The sequence below is a fragment of the Lichenostomus cassidix genome, chromosome 1 (genome assembly GCF_008360975.1).
Source record: "Lichenostomus cassidix isolate B80296 chromosome 1, HeHo_3.0, whole genome shotgun sequence".
Taxonomy (NCBI): Eukaryota; Metazoa; Chordata; class Aves; order Passeriformes; family Meliphagidae; genus Lichenostomus; species Lichenostomus cassidix.
Window position 1 is genome coordinate 85457340 of NC_139479.1, and position 19938 is coordinate 85477277.

At 43.2% G+C, this 19938-nt stretch overlaps 1 protein-coding gene across 4 annotated transcripts in view; it reads left to right on the top strand.

Moving 5' to 3' along the window:
• The first annotated feature begins 269 nt into the window (after positions 1-269).
• The window catches only part of LOC146445071 (alpha-2-macroglobulin-like), a 37336-nt gene continuing 17667 nt past the window's right edge, over positions 270-19938 (top strand). For 2 of the 4 annotated variants that reach the window (XM_085066983.1, XM_085066992.1), the window contains exons 1-17: positions 270-526; positions 4575-4758; positions 5446-5602; positions 6162-6214; positions 6902-6922; positions 9685-9853; positions 11685-11769; positions 12475-12598; positions 13324-13438; positions 13565-13674; positions 14083-14244; positions 14508-14735; positions 16051-16114; positions 17367-17509; positions 17874-18023; positions 18236-18406; positions 19153-19252. In XM_085066983.1, coding sequence (XP_084923109.1) covers positions 285-526; positions 4575-4758; positions 5446-5602; positions 6162-6214; positions 6902-6922; positions 9685-9853; positions 11685-11769; positions 12475-12598; positions 13324-13438; positions 13565-13674; positions 14083-14244; positions 14508-14735; positions 16051-16114; positions 17367-17509; positions 17874-18023; positions 18236-18406; positions 19153-19252 — 2278 coding nt within the window. In that variant the 5' untranslated portion in view covers positions 270-284. The remainder of the gene's footprint in view (positions 527-4574; positions 4759-5445; positions 5603-6161; positions 6215-6901; positions 6923-9684; positions 9854-11684; positions 11770-12474; positions 12599-13323; positions 13439-13564; positions 13675-14082; positions 14245-14507; positions 14736-16050; positions 16115-17366; positions 17510-17873; positions 18024-18235; positions 18407-19152; positions 19253-19938) is intronic. The other 2 variants (XM_085067001.1, XM_085067008.1) reach the window with 2 other exon arrangements.

Genomic DNA, 19938 nt, shown 5'->3' on the forward strand with positions numbered 1-19938 from the left:
CTAAAGTGCTGATGAAAAGGAACTGTGAAGGACATATTGTGGAAATTTAAATCAGATTGCTGTGATTGGATGCTGCCCACAGGGAATATTACCATGTGCCGAACACAGTTCATATCCCCAACACTGCAGATTTCTGATGGGTTAGGGAAAACAGGGTATGAATCATTCAAGGATTTCTAATATAAGCATTATCCAAATAAATACCCTTCCCCCACTTGCAGAGTCTCTGGCCAAATGCTGTCCCTCTGTTCCAGCTCCTCCTTACTGCCTCTCCCTGTTTCCGGATGGGCCCTGGCCCCCAGCCCTTATCTCCTCCAGCCCCTGGGCTGTTTGCAGAGAGCACTTATAAAGAGGCTGACAGAGCACACAGTGCAGGAGAATTACAAGGTGCAGGAAAACAGCAGCACTGCTTGACTCACCACGACCTGCTCTGCACCATGGGGAAGGACAAGCTGCCCAGCAAACCAAACATCTTCCTCCTTCTTCTCTTCTTCCTTCCTGGAAATACTCCTCTCAACACAGAACCGTAAGCTACACATGCGGAGGGGGGAGGGAGGTCTAGGTGCTCCCTTTTTCCTTCAGTTTTCTTCCCACTAATAGCCAAGCCCCGAGTTTCCTGCCCAGCTCTGCCAGTGCTCCCTGCTCCCATCCTGTAACCCCCTGGCTGTCCAGCCCTGGTACCCCTCCCCACCACCATCTCTGCCAGTGGCATTCTTCTGCCCTCCCCCCAATCTCTGCCCACAGTGCCCACAGTCCTGTCCTGCAGCTGCCTCATAGTCCAGACCTGGATCCTCATTGCCTAAGTATGTTTCTACCTGGAAAGCTCTCAGGGCCTGGGATTTTGTGGGCATGATGCCAGAATCCAGATGCTTACCTTTCCCAGAGTATCCTTGTTTCAATCACAGAGTTACTTCTTCCCATTCCCCTGTTGCTTCCAAGCCAGTTTGTTCCCCTTTCCCCTGCCAGTTTGTTTCCCTTGGCAGCATCAGATGTACTTGTTCTCAGAGAGGATCTGTGACCTAGATTCCGTTCCTCCAGCACGGAGTCCAGTGCCAGCAGCCTCCCTGGACACCCACAGCAGGGCTGTGCAGAGCAGAGCATGGCTGCTTGAGCTCTGCTGATGGTCCCAGGGAGAGGGGCAGCCTGGGATGGCACGGTGGGGCTGCAGTGTGGCATGCCCACCCCAGCCTTGCCCACCAGAGAGGGTTGCTCTGAAGCCTCTGGCCTGGGTGGGAGCAGCCTTGCTCTTCAGCCCTTGGCTGCTGTTCCTCTTGCTGTGCTGACAGGGGTGCAGTTGTCACCGGCACGAGTCTTGTAATGCTTGCTGCAGAGATTTTTCTGCCCACGAGCACTGCCATAGTGCTGGCAGAAGGTGTAGCATTGCTGCTGCCGCTTACTGTGTGCTCAGAGGTGAAGTGGTACCTGGCTCAGCCTGAAGGACCTTTGACTCACACTGTACCATCAATCCCTCATCCATTTGCCCTGTTTGGGTGCTTCAGGGGTAGATCAGCCAACCAAGTCTGCTTTGGGGTCAGGCAGAGCTCTCTGGTCTCCCTAAAGGAGTCTGATGTAAGAAAGATTAAGAAATTTTAATTCATCCTTGCCCAACATCAGGGGGAAAGGGAATGAAACCATACTGTTCAGACCTATGGGCAACATAGAATCATAGAACCACAGAATGGCCTGGGCTGGAAGGGACCTTAAAGATCATCCAGTTCCAAATCCCCTGCTATGGACAGGGACACCTTTCCCTAGACCAGGCTGCTCAGAGCTCCATTCAATCTGACTTTAAACACTTCAGGATTGGGCAGCCACAGCTTCTCTGGGCAATCTGTGCCAATGCCTCACCAACCTCACAGTGAAGAAGTTTTCTCCCTAATATCTAACCTAAACCTACTCTCTTTCAGTTTGAATGCATTCTCCCTTGTTGTTTCCCTTGGAATCAGTCTTTCTTCATCTTTCCTGCAGACTGCTCTTTGTCCCTTACTTGAGCCCCATTCTGGGAGGGAAGAACAAAGGAAGGCTGAGAGAGGTGGGGAGAGACAGAGGGGTGTTTTTGGGGTCCACAGAAGGAAGACAGGAGCCCAGTAGGGAGGCAGTTCTGAGAAGTGAACTGCTAGGTAGCACAAGGGTAGTGGTTTTGTAAGTGCAGGATAGATCAGTTGCTATATACAACACAGAAAGGAAATAACCCTTGAACTGAAGACAAAAATTAAACTTCCAGCCAAGACTTGCTTACTGTGTCCTGTGCAAGTAGGGGTATCACCTATTTGGGCAGCAGCACTTGCTGCTGCTATTTCTATTTCAGAGGTGGCCAGCTGGACAGGAGACACAATTAAGGCTCAGATTACATATTAGAAAAGAATCAAGTTAGTGCAGCACTGGAACACATGACCCAGAGAGATGGTAAAAACTCCACCTATGGTGTCCTTTGCAAAAGTTCTGTTCCAGGAGGTCTTGAGGGCTTGTTTAAGGTGGGCTTGAGACATCCAGAGGTCCTTTGTAACCAAAACTTCTATGATTTTGGAAGAATGCAGCCACAGGTATTGTTCTCCTACTCCGGTTGTGCATGTAAGCTGTTTTACAATGCAGAGGACATGCTTTGGAGTACTCTGCATATGGTCAGAAGTGTGAGGTCATAATGACACTTGAATTTGCAGGTATTGGTTTGGGCTGATGAAATTCACTGTCTTCTTTGGCTGGGTGCTTGTTCTAGTAAGTAGCTGAGAGTCAATAGACAGACAGACATTATTCCATCTTAAGCTACAGTATTACCTACTCTATATAGGCTCAAACTCATAATTTTTGCCTCAGCCACTATCTCTAGGGTCTCCTATTCCTCCTTGATGCATGCCTCTGTCAGAGTCACTGCCTCTCTTGTCAGAGCAGCTCGTTGCATGCTGACGTCTCTTTTGTTAGCCCAAATGCTTTTTGTCCCAGAATGTATATACATGGATTTTATGACCCAAGTTACTTAAAACCCTCATAGTAATTTAATTTATCTGTCTCTTTTCAACAACATATCCCGAAACACCTAAAGAGAGGTCTATAAACAGCATGGTTTGTATCATTGTTTCAAAGGCAGGGAAGCCAGCCTAAGGGGAAGTTCTGCAAGTTGGCCAAAATTTCAGCAGAACAGTGAACAGGAAGAGAAATGAGGCCAAATTCCCCACAAACTAGGTCATGCTGTCCTTTCTGTAGACTGGATGTTATTGTCATATTGCCAGTGCCACTGACAGGGGGCAGAGGGAATGACATTAGGGGATGCAGCATGGGCTGAAGCCATGGTAAGAAGGTTGTGGAAGAAAGGAAACACTGGGAAAAGTGGAGAGTCACAAGTTATAACTCACCCTCTGGGAGGCTGGAGTTCCCTCCTTTCACAGCTTCTCCAGCAGCACAGGCTGAGCAGAGTTGCCAGCAGGCTCCTCACTGCACCTCATCCCAGTGCCTCGTGGTGAAGGAAATGCAGGTACTGCCTGGTTCCCACTGCCTCCACAGCAGCTTTAGGGCTTCCCAAAAATCTCAGCCCAGGCAAAGATGTAGCTCTGGATCGACCCAGCTGTATTTGTCCTCCATTCCTTTCTGAACACTTCCTGACAGTCCGTTTGTTACTTATTACCAATTGAGAATTTTCCAAGACTGACCACAAGTGCTCAAGTCTGAGTGGTAGTAGCTCACTTATTATTTTCCCTTTATGAACAGCTCATTTGCTACTTTTGCTACTCAGTTCTATCATATAAAAAAGCTTTCCACAAATATGTAAATCCATTTGTAGAATTTTCTTACCCTGCAAAAATATGAGAAAACTGTACTTCCCAGATCATTAAGGAATGTACTGAAGAACAGGGGTATCAACACAAACTCTGGAGATTTTCACTGGTTCCTACCCTTTCTGTCCTATCTTTTAACCAATTAAGCCAGGATAGAATTAATAATTTGATTTATTGGTAAAATGATCCCTTTTATTGAATGGCAGCTTAGTTTAAGGGTCCTTTGTGAGGGATCTTTGTCAAAAGCTCTTTGAAGATGCAAGTACACTTGAGCTGCAATAAAACACTACACTCTGAAATCCTTTGTGTGCTCATCTTAATAAGGTCCCAAACTGCAAGTACTCACATCTTTGCTCAGCATGTGAAGCATTTGGAAACCTGGATAGGCAAAGACTGGAGCAGCCAGACAAGTGGGTGGGTTTTTTCCTCAGCTGTTTTTAGCTAATGCCTTTGAGTCTCAATAGGAGATTGTGGGATATACAAAATTCAATTAACAGCCTGAAACCTTTCAAACCATCCCTACTCCCTGCTGTGAAGCCAAACAAAACATCCTTTGTAAAGCACTCTCTATTAGCATGGAAATTGTTCCTTCTACTGCAAGCATTTTCCTGCTTTTAGTCTAATTAGTTAGACCATTTAATATGTATAAACCCAAAATAAAATGAATGCTCATGTTATATGCACTGCAACTCACAGGGATAGCAATGGATTAGGCATGCTGATTTGTTAATTTCCCTTCTCTTAATACTGTTGCCTTCAAATTGTTTCACATTTCTGATCTTTCTGGCTTCCCTCTCTTCCTAGGCAGTACATGGTGCTAGTGCCCTTCATGATACACACGAATTCTCATGAGAAAGTCTGCGTTCAGCTGACCCACCTGAACGAGTCTGTGACACTGAGTGCCACACTCGAGAACCTAGGGGAGAACAGGAGCCTGATTGATGATGTGGTGTCAGAAAAAGATTTGTTCACCTGCATCCCTTTCTCTGTGAGTATCTCATCCTTGTGGGATGATCTCCTGTGTTTATTGATGTGGCATAGTAAATCCAAACAGTCCAGAACTGAGAAAGAGGACACACTGCAGAGACCCCTAAGCTAAGACAAGCAAAGGAATTAATTCAAAGTGGATCACTGACTGTGGTAGTCTTATGAGCACTAATTTTCTCCCATCATCAAATTCTGTGTCCCACATATTTCTGTGCATGCACAACTTAGAGAAGTCTTTTGGAACTTTGATTGACAGAATGTTTCCCATGTTTATTTGATCTGTGTAAGCCTGAGATGAAGAATATCAACATGCAGTGAAAACTGTAGAAACTGGGAAATTATTAAAGACAGGGAGGTCTGTGAGGTCATTTGCCTGCTTCTAGAGCTTATTCATCATTTTTAACTGCAGAAGTGTGGTAGGTGAGTAATGTAAGCAACAAGTTCTGTATCCTAATTAATGAATCTGGGTTAATTTTCATTTTGATAAATCATGTGATGAATAAGATCAGGTTCAATATTTTACTAAGAAAAGAGTATAAATGAAGGAAGGCAAGCATGTTTTCATCTCCCTGCACTGCGTCTTTTTTGTCCCTTTAGGGAACCTTCTGACCCAGCTAGCACTCCTTCCTTCAAAGCTTAGTGCAACAGAGTGAATCAGTAAAGCAGTTATCTTCTTGATTTTCCTTAGCTTCCAAAATCCAATAGCACATCAGTGGCATATCTCACTGTGACAGTGACAGGGGACACGCTGCACTTCAAGAGCCGCAAGTCAGTGCTGGTCAGGAATTCTGAAAGCTTGGTCTTCGTGCAGACAGACAAACCCATCTACAAGCCTGGACAGACAGGTACCAGGAATGGGGCTGGTGTTGACTCTGACAGCATAAAATCTTAAGGACTTCATTCTTCAGAGCTGCCATACTTGTATTCAAGTTTTCAGATTTCTTCATGGGGGGATCTAATACACTCAGTAAATCTTATTTCTGTCAGCTGAGATCTAGTTCATGGTACTTTCATCATTCCTAATCTTCATTCTCCAGGCACAGCATCACAGCCAGATGTAGGCACAGGCTCCAATTTATTCTAGTCAACTAGAGGCACAAAACTGGGATGACTGCAAAGCATAGTCTCCCTGGGCTGCACCAGAATCAACAAAACAGGACAGGCACTCCCAAGAGATAATTCAATTCAGCCAAGACCTGATTATCCTTCTAAATTTATCTGCCCCTCACTATCTGCAAGAGAAAGAGCCTGAAGTAATTGTTTCTGTTACTTAGAGATCTAAATTCAGAGCCTGTTGATCCATGGAATGAATCTGAGTTATAAATTATTGAAACTGACATTTCCTGGTGATGGCTACAAATCTAACACTGGAATTTCCTTTTTTTTTTCCTTTTCACTCTTCAGTTCAGTTTCGGATTGTCTCTCTGGACAAAGACTTCTACCCACTGAATGAGAAGGTAGAGCATTAATTCCTTGTTGCTTGCCAGGAGATTTAATTCCTAATTAACCCCATTATTGTCATCATCCAGAAGCACTGAAGACAGACTTTAAAGCATATGATGTTCTCTCATACCATCCTTCACCCATTCCATATTCTATCCTAGGACATGTTTCTATTGGCTGAAAAACACATCCCCCTTTACAAAAGCATATAGACATTTAAAACCAGACTTGTAAAGGAATGTATGTGGCTAAGTATGTGGGCAGGGATCTCATTACTGAAAAAATTTGTGGACAAGGTTACATTGGGAGTGACAGGTGTGCAGCTCTCTCTGGCAGGGGGTGCAATCCCACACTTTGAGACAGAGCAGCATGGCAAGAACTTGGTTTTATGGAACTGGTCAGGGGTGCAAGCCCACCTTTATTTTATTTGACAGTCAGTTCCTCATGCAGACAAGTTCTTTGAAAACTCTTACTTCATCACATTTTTATACTGTGGTTAAGACAAAAAGTCAGAGCCCTAAAATATTTTTAAAAAGATTCCCTTAGCCTTCAAGTATCAAGGAAACAGAGCAAGTACAGAAAGGGAAGAACCCAAAGGACTTCCTAGAAGTTTGTTCTTCTGCCCTTCAGTCCAAATCTGGAAATTGCTTCCATGTGATTAATATTTCTAACACTGATTTTCTTTTGCTCTTTCCCCACAGTTTCCATTTGTCTACGTTCAGGTGAGTGGATAACTACATTATTTTGTATTTTGAAGAATGTGCAGGCACAGAGGTACCAGTCCCCAGCACTGGTATTTTCAGGCTGAGGTTCAAGGGAAAAATAACGGGTGTGTCCTTTTCCCTTTGTTTAAAGAAAGCTTGGTAGGTAGGCATCCAAATAAGTTCCAACAATGGTTCTTTGATCACAGAATGTGCTGTAGGAACAAATTAATTAACCATTACAAGCCATGCTGTGAACAGAACTGCACTTGCCTAGAGGTCATCAAAATGGCTTATTCCTCTTCCCAATCAGAGCTGAGAGTTTCTGTCTGCCAAGTGTGGCTGAAATTAGAGACCTGTGTTAAATAAGCTATCAAAACCAAGGAAACAAAATTAGGTAAGCAGTCATCCCCTGTCTTCCCAAGCACATCCTTTTTGTCTGTTGGGTTGAACTTCAGTGGCAGGCAAAAATTAATAGGAAGGATGTTTCCGTCAATGATTCATGCACTCCCTTTGTCAGATGAGAACCCAAAATTTACAATTATTATTTGGGATGTCTTATTTTGAAAAAACTAATGATAAGGGCCCAGGGGTGGACCCTGAAATAAGTGTGCCCAAATTTTTGGTTGGTTTAGGTGATTAATGACTCCTGTGTCCTTTCATTGTCCCTTGCTGCATGGGGTTGCTGTCTCCATTCTGCTCCATCTCTGTCTACAACTGGGGAGTCTTCACAGCAGAGGAAGCAGAAGGTAGACCAAAGCCTTCAGAGTGCTGCAGAAAAGAGCTGCAGAGCTGGCAGGCTGCTGATGGTCTGTGAACATTGGAGAAAGAAGAGTAAGAGAGTGTGTGGTGTGGATTAGCAGGCCAAGGGGAGCATCTCAGAACTACCTTTTGCCAGGGCTGTCTCATGGGGTCCTTTCCCTTTCAATGAGATGATACTTTACTGAGTAAAGGAATTTCATGAAAGGAGCAAGAACAAATACATCCTCTCCACTGCCTCCAAAAATACGTCTTTGCCTAACAAGCTGAATAATTTCATAGCCTTTTTGTGTGTGTGTCAAAACCATGAAAGCCTTCAATTTTAAGTCCCTAGGAAGGCCATCTGTGTTTTCAGCTCTCGCTGAAAAGGCATGGTGTTTGTCCATGCTGTTTAAAACAGCTTATGTAAGCCTTGTCCTTCATCCCCACCATCACCTCTCCCTTCCTCAGTGCTCCTTCTCAGTCTAGCACTGCCCTTTGTTTGGGTTTCACAAGGCAGTCTTGTAGAGTGGGAAACTCCTATGGCAGAAAATTCACTCTAGAGTTTATTCTAGAGTCCTTTTTTTTGGCCAGATCAGACCTATCAGTGCAGTTTACCACATGATTGCATGAAATTTGGACTGCACCAAAGGAAAGAGTGGCAGGAGTGAAGAAAGGTGACAGCCTAAAAGTCAGCACTTCTAAGGAAATAAATGTCCATCAATCCACACCCTTAATATCACTAATTTATCTTAAGAAAGTGCAAACACAGAAGTTAATATGAGTCTGCTATTTCTGAACTATTATTCTGACCTATTGCTTATGTAATTTTTAAAAAATAGAACACCTTTCTGAGGAAAAACAAACAGGCTTTCAGGCCTTCCCTATACATATGTCACAGGAATGGCAACAAGTTCACAAGCCCAGCTGTAAACATTTTCTTGAATTTCTCTTCTGGGGAAGCCCAGTGGTGATCTTTTCAGCAAGGTTGAAACGTGATGATGAAGAGGATTTGGTCAGAGCCGTGGGGATGCATTTTACTGACTGTGCCACCCTCCCCTGTGGCTTCTTGGGAACACAGTCCCCTCTTCTGCCCCCTGACTGATGACCTCCAGCTGGGAGATGTCATTCACATCCCCATTTTCCCTAAGCCCTGAGATAAAATCTCAGTGGAGTAAATGCACATAGTCACATACCTTGAGTCACACACCTATCTAGAGTAAATAAACTTTTGGTGACAGCCAAGGTACAATGCAAAGAGCAGGCAGAAAATGAAAAATTGTAAACATTAACCATTCTGCTGAGGAGCCTGAAAAGAGTGCATCAAACTACACAGCACCACTGTGCTGTTTCAGTAACTTTGACAAGAAATTTGAGGCTGAGGGGATTAATTATTGATAGTCAGTTAATAATGAGCAGAACACAGATGTAGCAGTGGTGAGACCAGCTCAAGCATTAGAAGCATGGAGACACAAGGGAGGGCTCTCAGCTGGATGCCTATATGTGGGGTATACTTTCCTCTGTCCTTGTCACCATTCCCCCACCCCACCACTGGCTTAGGACCCTTACACATGCCCATTTCTCTGTCCCATAGATAAGTCAGGCATCCGATTCCTCAGCTGATTGTGTGCTGCTACTTCAGCACTCTTCATTCCAGGCAGGGGAAAAAACCCAAACTTTTGCAGGCTGTATAGCCAGTCAAGGAAGCTGACACTTCCCTCCTTTCTCCGTGTGCTCCACTTATATCTGGTATCAATCTCTCTGCCTTGTTACCTTGCCAGACTGTCTTGCCCAGCTTCCTGGCCCCATCCTTTGCAGGCAGAGCTGAGGGGGAAACAACACCCCTGGGCATTAAAAGCATTTAAAAGCTGTCTTGCATGCTAGCTATGCAGAACTGGCAGGTAAGTGCTTTCAGAACCTCACAGATTGTTGAATAATTACAGAAAGGCATTTCCCAGCTGGGATTTGTATACACTGGGCACTGCACTGCCCTGTGCCTGGCATTCTCCTGTATTCTCTTGTGACACTGTTCCCTTCACCTGCAGGATCCCCAGAGGAACCGTGTGTACCAGTGGCAAGGGGTGGAACTAGAAACAGGCTTTACACAGCTCTCCTTTCCCCTCACCTCGGACCCCATCCAAGGCTCCTACAAAATCGTTGTGCAGAAGAGCTTCTCATCCCATGTGGAGCACTCCTTCAGTGTGGAGGAATTTGGTAAGGAGAGGAAGTTGACAGCAATGCCTTTTACTGTGACCGCTCAATTTGGGATTTCCAGGGAACAACATGGAGAAGGCAGGGAATGAATACACAATGGGGTTCACAATGGGGTGAGGCAGAAAGTGCTGAGTATCAGAAGCTGTTGCTGTCTTTATGGCATCTCTGCAACCTGCCTGAGCTTGTATTTGCTCATAGTGCTCTTGGGAGCATGGGACATGACGGAATTCTTGTGCATGGCTTGTGGCATCAATTTCAGCTGACTTTATTTTAGTTGCTTTTCAGTCCAGCAGCTTGTTGCAAGTAGCACTAGATGTGAAGTAAGAGATGACAATATTTTGGTGACCCTATTTTTCCTCTCTCATCATCTGCATAAGGTCTCTTTCTCCATTCATAATCCTCTCTATTTTTGCTCTTCCCTGTTTCTGCAAAAGCTTAGGAAACATGTCTGGTAGAAAACTTGTGATTGAAGAACAATCTGTGAATGGTTACAAACAGACTGGTAGCAGAGACTGAGTAAGGAGAAATATGCTGCTGCAGGGAGCCTTTTAACCCTCAGTTCTGTAATAAAACTTCTCGGGTGTTCGTGGATGTGTATTCTGGGTAGGCTGTGTGCATTTGAGAAGGCCTGTGCTTCACACTCCCAGGCTCTCCATGGACATTGACATGAAGCCCAAATGCTGATCAGGACCTGCTTTTTCTGGAATATGCAGGGTGTCACCTGAAGGAGATTGTCACTGAAATCCATGGGAGATGGCTTATTTGCCTTTGAGTCAGGCATGGTGAATAATTTGACCACAAACCAGGTTATAAGCTTCGATCTGCCATGGTGACAGATGGCCCATTTCTCCTCCCACAAAGACCATTCTGAATGCCCCACAAAATCAGAAATCTATGTCCCTTTGTTAGCCTCCTACAAGACTGATTTTTCTTTTCTTTGTTCTTTAGTCTTTTTCCTATCAATCTCTCCTATTGCTACTTCTCTTACAGTCTTTTGAGGAAATGTGCCCTGGGGTTGAAACATTGAACTTTGCCTCCCATCTTAGAGGAAATTTATGTCTACATTGTATAATCCGGGGTTACTTTCCAGTTCCTGGATCTTGGATGTGCACCCACCCTGCTGTTATTTCCTTGCACTGTGAAAAAAACCTCAGGTGCACCACCATGGTTCAGTCTAGTACTGGGCATGAGGAGTTGGGGGCACAGGGCTGCAGGATGCAATATGGGAAGAGGGATGTAACTTATTACTCAGGAGCAAAATATGTATTTAACCTGTGCCCCTTTATATTGGGCTTTATAGCTGCCTCTTCCACTTGAAAATATAGACCTGAGAGTCTGTGGCTAGATTCACTAGAACACTCTGGGAATGTAGGACAATATCCCCTGGTGCATCTTAGAGAGCCTGTGAGCAACTCTGGATCTCCAGAAGGGTAAGAATCAGCCAAGAGAATTAGCAATTCGGGGCATTACAGAGGTGGTGAATGTGATGCTCCAAGTCCTAGCTGCAAATTATGCATTGTGAACACAACACACAGGACCAGTGTGTCCTTCTGACTGGACAAAGGTGAGGAATCTGCTCAGATGCCAATTGGGATCACATAAGCCTGTGCTGCAAATAAGGGAAGGTAAGGATTACAAAACTCCTTAATTGCCTTTGAACCCAAACAGTGGTGAGGAAAACCTATGAGCAACCATGAGAAGGGGTAGAGATCTGTACTGAAGATCACAGAGTCATTCACATTTAGATGATCCTGGCCCTATGCTTGGGTTGCTGTGCAGTACACAGCTCTGATTCATTCTTCTCATACCAGACTTTCTCTTTCCTGTCTAGTGCTGCCCAGGTTCGAGGTCCTGGTGAAGGTGCCAAAGATGATCACTATTAAGGACAACGAGCTTCCAGTGTCTGTCTGTGGTCTGTGAGTCACAGAGCTCCAGTAAATCTCTCTTGCTTGTCCTTCACTCTGCCTTTCTGCTGAGGAACAAAAGAAGAGCTCAGAGAGGCTTTTTAAACTTTTCCCAGGCATCTAGTGAAGGCTTATTTCATTCTGTCAATCCTGAGCCTGCTGTTTGGCCGGAACAGTCAAAGTGAAGGGTCTTCCCTCTGTTCCTTAAAAGATTATGTCAAACAAATCTGCAGCTCTCTCTTCCTGGTTTATTTTACATTTTATCTTTCTGTCTTTATATTTCTTCAATTAGAGCTTCTCTGCCAATACTGAACCTTCAAATACCCTGAGATCTCAGATCAGACATCATTTAAATTGGTGATGCAAACCCAGTGTTCTCATTTTTGACTCATAAATGGCTCCTCCTGAGTCCCTGGTTGCCTTTCAATTTCTTCATTGAACCCTGAGCAGTTTGTAATACAAGGATGCTCCTGGCTGAAATAACTTTCTAAAGTCAATCATTTTCTGCAGATACCTCCCACCTAGAATAGGATGAATATTTCTTCCATGGATAATGGAAGAATCTCACCATGGAAATGCTGGAAATCATCAAAATGTCAGATTAGCCAGCCTTTCAGAAGTACTGGGAAATCATCCACAGAGGCCTTTAAGGAGATGTGTCTGAGTGTGACTATGAGTGTCTCACCTGATACATTGTTTAACACGTTGTGATTACAGGTACACCTATGGGAAGCCTGTTCCTGGCTTGGTGAATGTCCAAGTATGCAGGAAATTTTCCCAGTCTGCTTCAAGTTGTTACGGAAAAGAAGCAGAATCTGTGTGTGAAGAATTCACTAGGCAGGTGAGTCCCAAGATGAAAATGTAGTGGTTTTTTCTTAAGGTTAATGGGCAATGTTGTCTCAAGGGAGATAAATCTGTAACTGTTGGGAGATAGTAGGACATCAGAGATAGCATTCTCTCCAAGGAAAAGCAGAGTCTCAGAGGAAGGTGTTCTTAAGAGAGGGATCATGAAACTGGAAACAGAACTGATGATTAAAACCTGACCCCAGTGAAACTAGTGACAAACATCCAGTTGCCAGCCATGAGGTCCTTGCTATTGTTCCACAAACTGAGAAGAGAATCTTTGAAAGAATTTTGTAACTGTGAAAAGGATTGACTGGGAGCAAGGAGCAAAGATGAGGGGAAAACAAGAAGTATAGAGAATGAGGAACAAAGAAGATGAGGTGGTATTGCACATGGGTCAAATACAGGAGAAAGGGCAACAAGGAAAAGATAATGGAAGAAACAGGAAGAAAAACAGAACTGAGGAACAAGGGAGTTAACAAGGAAACAAGTGTGGGCCTTGGATTTCTGTGTGTCAGGTATCAAAGAACACAGGATATGTGCGGATGAAACACTAGGAAACAGGCTGAACACAAGTTCTGGTCTTGGAAACAGCCCTTGAACATAAGTCTGGAATTTCATGAAAAAAAGTTAAGCATGTTGGGTTTGGGGTATCTATTCTCATTCCTCAAAGCACAAACTTTGTTCACAGAATTTCAATCTTCTCTCCAATCCCTTGCTTAGGCAGATGCTCGTGGGTGTGTTTCTGGTGTGGTGAGGACCAAGGTGTTCCAGCTCCTACGCAAGGGATATGAGATGAGCATTGAGGTACAAGGCAAAATCACAGAAGATGGCACAGGTATGTAGCACATGGAGAAGAAAAAGTGATGGCAAGCCATAACAGGAGGAGCTGGCAAACACGAGAAAGGTTGAATAACATGACTAGACATTCATTAATAATCCTCTTTACTGTGCTCTGTCTCAGGAATAGAGATGACTGGAACAGGCTCCTGTGGTATCACATCCACCATGAGCAAAATCCGCTTTGAGCTGCTGGACTATTTGTACAAACCAGGGATCCCACTCTTCGGGAGGGTAGGGAACTTCTGAGACCGTGGGCAATGAATGGCATAGCAAACACAAAAGTGCACAATCCCATCAGGTGGGGTACTAGGGTGTGCAGATTATGTAGTTCAGGAGGCAGATAATATGTGGTGGAGGTCCCAAATGAAGCTGGCTGGGGGAGTGAAAACTACTGAGGAGCTCAGGATCCTGATAGATAATTTCCATGGGCTGACCAGGTGTTTTTTACTCAGAACGTTCTCAGTTGTTCCCTCAGACAACTCAGGGCATGCCTCACACATTTCCACATTCTCTTCTTTTGTTCTTCTTCATCAAGAAATATCCTGCCTGGCAAGGAGAAAAAGAGGGAAGAGGATGTACTGTTTGGGAATTGTTTTTCGTTGCTAGTCTAAAAGTTGAAGTTTGTTATTGCTTTGTTAGGTGAAGCTGGTCGATGGCACTGATGCTCCAATTGCCAATGAAACCATCACAATTACTGTGGGTGGAAACAGATACAAAGAGAATTACACTACAGATGAGCAGGGACAATCCTGGTTTTCCATAGATACTACCAGCTTCACAGAACTCTCCCTGGAAATCCGAGTGAGTGGCAGAGACAGGGGTAAGCCTCTGTCTTTCTCTTCAACAGGGGAAATATCTATCCATGGGTTATCAGTCTTTTCTGCCAATTGGAAAATAAAACAAGTTTCTTGGCAGGTCACCTCACTTCTGTGTCTTCTGTGCATGTTATCCACAATCTCCTAAGAATCGGAAATACAGAACATATCCAGAGTTCTTCTGTGGACTTTTATGTGACTTTTTACCTGATTTTGTTTGGCTATCGACCTTTTATTCTTCTTCCTCAGGCAGATCATAAACCTGAACTGAACTGTTATGACAGTGACTGGATGACACCATCCTACGAGCATGCCGTGCGCAGAGTAACTCGGTCTTACTCCAGCAGTAAGAGCTTCCTCAAAATTGAGCCAAAGTCTGAGACATTGAGTTGTGGCTCCTCAGCAGAGGTCCAGGTGCACTATATCTTCACACCAGAGGCCATGGGGGAGCAGAAGAAAATTGTAATTTATTATTTGGTAAGACATATTTGAGGTTACTTTGATCTCTGGCACAGAAAGTACTGTGTCATCTCTGGCTGTGTTCCATGATGAGCAGCCACAGCACTGCTAGATGGGCAGCAATGATGGAGAGGGTTTGAAATGGAAAGTGTGGCCTGCAACAGTGCAATCTAAATACACTTCCCTCATGCTTCTCGTTCCTCTGTCTGCTGGATGCAGAATTTTGGGAGACCACAGTAATTGGAACAGACTATAACATGCTGGCAGTAAGAACTATGAATTTGTTCATTTTGGGGATTAGGGAAGAGAGATTGAACTGTGACCAAACAATGACATGTCAGTTACTCTTGGATGAACAAGAAAAATCAAATGAAAATTCAAATAGAATGTCTGTCTCCCTAAATTTGTTCTGGTTATCCCATTTAATGACACTAGCAGAGGGGATGAGAGTAGCTTTGAAGAACAAGGAAAATATCAGTGGAACAGACACATTGGTTCTGGTGGACTGTGCAGAATATCAGGGCCATTTAGGCTGATACTCAAAAAGGAGAAACCTGTGCTAGAAATATCTATGTGATTATTTTCAAAATTACCAACAATTAATGGAAGGACAAGATACCTGTTTGTCCCAGTAGCCTAGGAAAACTGGTTTTAAATATGCACATGCAGCAGGTAAACAAACAGCGAGAGAACTTTCATTTTATACAGGTGTGGACCCCACACCTGTAAAACACCTTGAGACTCAAATATGGTGCTGTGATATAAATATTCCATATTGAAAATAATTGAATAGCAGTCATTTTTGACTGTGAAAAAGGAATCTTTTTCTAGAAATGAGGAAATTATAGGAAGCATTTGGGCTGTTGCTTACTGCCTGAGTTCAGGTGTTTTATTCAAACTCTTATTAGTTGCAGCCCATGGTCTCCTGTCCCAGCTCCATGCAATTAGAAAAATAATCCTGGTGAAATTTTTCTACACACTATAGATGCAACTGAGAGAGGAATGAGGAGGCTTTTTGACCTCCAGTCTCCTCCAATTGTTAAAAATGAGCACATGACTCTCAGAGTTATGTGTGGTTAAAGGCAAAATGCATTCAAACCGGATCTATATATGCAATATGTACAAAAGCAAAGATAAGTATGATCAATGTGGAAACACTGGTTCTTCTAGGAGAAAATATTTCTGTCTCCAAAGACCCAGTAAATTCCAGCCTGGCACTTGCTTAGCATCTTCCTGGTGTTGCTCACACTCTGCAGTTAACCCAGTGAACATTTCCCCTCCTGCCTTTCAACACTGGTAGCAACAATTACAGGAAGATTCCTCTGTTACACAGGTGATGGCCAAAGGACAAATCATATTAGCTGACACCCATGATCTGATTGTGAATCCTGGAGATGGTGAGTAGATCTATGCCTTTTTAGCATTTCTGATGATAATTTGGGGTAGGGGGGATGTAGATAAATCAATTCAAACCCTGAATTTTAACATTTCTTTCAAACTTTGAACTTAATGTCTGAATTTCCAAAGTTAAACCTTTTTAGATGAAGTGGCTTTGGTTAGTTTTGTTTTCTCTGAGTTCCAGCAGGTGCTATTTTTTTAATGAGAAAATGTTAGAAAATTCAACCAAAAATAAGTATAATGTTTTGGCCGTTTCCTAAAACCAGCACTTTCTGATGACCACTCTATCTTATTCTGATTGTGGATGCTTACCAATGTTGTGAGACTCATGTAGAACGAGCAGGAAGAAGAGTGTGTGTCCTTTTCTTTGTCTCTCTCACTTTGCTTAATTTTTTTTGCATTGTTCTTGCCTTGTAAGCATGCAAACACACACATACCTATATTCTAATCAACATATTTAAATTTATTCATATAAATATCCAATATTACACATTTCAGTCACTGAGACGGGCTGTGATGCAACTTTAAATGTCTTTTAAAAATGAGAAGAGGGAGACATTTTGTAAGTCTGTGAGAAGGAACTGCACAGCAGTGGATATAAACAGATTATGGCAGTAAAATATCTTGTGTGCTATGCAAAGTTCCATATCCTCACTAGTAGCAGTGACTTAACCAACACCTAGGCTAGTGCCAAGGGATGTTCAGTCACCTCATCTAGGTTGTGACATAAAGCTCAGGCCCAGATAGAAAGTTTTCCAGCACAGAGGGGCATTTTCTACCCTGCTTGGAGCAATAGTTTGGTGTTCCAGATAAGTTCTTGCTTAGCAATAACATTGCCAAGTTACTCTTTCAGCCACTCCACAATCTTGACTGCTGTCATGCTTTGCAACAGTCATGTTACCTTTTTTTGCCTTAACTATTTTTTGCAGATCTTGGACCTTGAGGGGAAAAAGTGGGTTGGGGACATCAAGAAATTATGTCAGATGTTAATTAGGGAGAATCTAGAGGCCCTCCAAACTCATCTCATTTGTCAATTCACAATCAATCTTTGAATGCAGGTGTCTCTAACAACAGCTACAGATTTCAGTCATGGATGAGTTTTCCAGCCCCTGATAACTAAAAATGTTCAGCATGAGTGAACTTGGTTTTTTTTTAATCAGGAAAATGAACTTGACTTTTTTATCTGGGGAAAGCAAATGTGTATATACTGGAACCTCTTGCATATTGAATAGCCTTTTTCCTCACTGTTAGCTTCTGGGACATTTCGGTTGAGCTTCTCTGTGGAGGCAGCAATTGCTCCTGTGGCACAGATGCTTGTGTACACCACTTCACCCAGCGGGGAAGTCATCGCCAGTTCAGAAGATTTCCAGGTTGAAATGTGCCTCCCCAATAAAGTGAGTATAAGTCATGGTTTGTGCAACCCATGTTTGTCTTGTGGCCAGTGTTTCAGTTTGGATTTCCAGAATGAAGGCAGAATTCACAATGGGTTCATGAAATGTTCTGACCAGGTGTTGACTGAGGATTGGTGACCAGAATAAGATACAAAGCCATAAAAATAAAAAGTGGGCAAGACAGAATAAAAAAGAGAATCACTCATCCTTATTAATTACATTGGTCAAAGATGAATATATATCAGGAGAATATTTTTAGTGTTGTAACACACTAGCAGAGCTCAGTTCATAAGACTAGAAGTGTCAGGATAATAGATGTAACACTGTCTGGAAAAGTGGTTGCTTGAACTTCTTTTTGGATTTTCAGGTCAAATTGAGTTTTGCACCCAAGGAAGGTCTTCCTGCTTCCAACACACACCTGCAGCTCCATACATCTCCAAGATCCCTGTGTGCCCTCCGTGCAGTGGACAAGAGTGTGCTCCTGATGAAGCCTGAAAATGAGCTTTCTCCCAGCTCTGTGAGTCTTGGCTACTTTTGGGAATGAACAAGTGCAAGAACCAACCAAGTACTTGCTAGAACCACCATAGACATGGGGAAATGTATTTTTATTGTTGCATTCACTACACTTGCTTTTTAGAAGCTGACATTTACCAGTGGAGTGTTGGGTTGAGTCTGTCCCTGTAAGTGCTGACCTGCTGCATTTTTTCCTGTTTATTTTGCATTTCCCAGTTGTATCATCTTCTCCCAGTGAGGGAAAGCCAGGGTTATAGCTTCATGGACTACTACCTGGAAGAAGACAATGTAAATCCATGTGTGTCACTTGACAATCTAGCATTAAATGGATTTCTCTACATACCCATTTCTTCTGATGGTGAAGGTGATGCCTATAGCATCTTCAAAGTAAGTACCAGCCTTTCATTTTTCTTTTTTGTTCCCTTTTGGAATTCAGTCTCCTCTTTTCTTCTGACCTGTCCTGAAGGGCTTTTTAATGAAAAAAAAAGCTTATTTGCTGTAAACTTACCCATGTTCGTATGTAAAAAAAACCAACAACAAAAAAAAAACCCAAAACAAGCCCAGTTCCTACATCTACTTAGCCTATAAATAGTAACTGAGTGCTACTCTAAAATATAAAAATTTTAAAAGATCTTCTCATAGCAGGGATACCTGCAAATGGGCTCGGGTAAGGAAACAGTCCTGAGAAATTACCTCTAGTGCCATAATAATAGAAACTCCTCATTCATTCATGTTTTCTTTCTCTGGTTTAAATAGGTCTTTATTAAAGTATCAGTTAATTTGGTAACCCACAAACCCATGCATACCCATCCAAAGTGTCCTGCACAAGGTTTTTGGGTACCCTCAGTCCAGTGCATTTCATACATGCCATTTTTAGCCATGGAGCTGTCCCCAGGGTAGGGCTATGGCCTTCCCTTTCCATCTGATCATGCCAGGATTTAACTTTAGTATGAGAATAACATGACAGAGACTCCACACCTGTGTCAAACCAGCCTATCTGGAATTTACATACAAGTCCTTGTTATTCTGATCAGTACCAGACTTAAGTATATCCATTCTTGACATACTAAATGAAGTTTATTTTCAAACTGGTTTTTGCATATTTTTTGTTCTTCTTTCTCTTTGTTTACTAGGAATTGGGCTTAAAAGTCTTCACTAGCAGCAAGATCCATAAGCCTGAACTCTGCGAGCATTACCCAGAACACATGATGGAAAGGAGTTACAGTGGTTCTAGTACCTTCTTGGTTTTTCCTCTCACACAGCCTCCTGAAATTTCTCACCCTGCTTCTTTCCTTCCCTCTTTGAATCTCTACATATTAATTATACAGACAGATCTGATTCTGTTCAGATATGCTGACCTAATTCAGGATCTCTCCCTTCTGGACCTAGTCCTGAAATATGAAACTGATCCACCTCTGCCTGCATCTTCCCAGGCAGGCAGATGTGTCTGGCTAGAACTTGGTGACTCCCACACCAGCCCCTACAGCAGGGGAAGTTTTGTAGGCACTAAAAGAGCCTTTCAGCACAAAGTAGTGGCTTTTTTTTCCCATCAGGTCTGAGTCCAGCTATGAAAACCTAAAAAAGGAGCATGTGCTCCTAGCCAGCCACATTCTAGCAATAGCTGGAAGAACAACTAGGGCAAAAGTGGGCCAAGACAAATGAGAAGGAGTTTCAATCATGTGGGTAGATATTTTACCAGTGGGGGCTGAGAAATTTGGTTCTGTTCCCAGTTTCCCCTCTTTTACAACTATAAGTGGCTAGGTATGTCATGTCACTTCTCTGCAGGTTCAGTGACTGTGAAGATAGGAGAATATTACTTTTGTTTGTCTGTTTTCTTAAACAGATCTGAGATTAGAAAAGCTATATAAAAGACTCACTTCTATCACTTCCAGTTACTGACTTTTATGGTGCAGTATCCC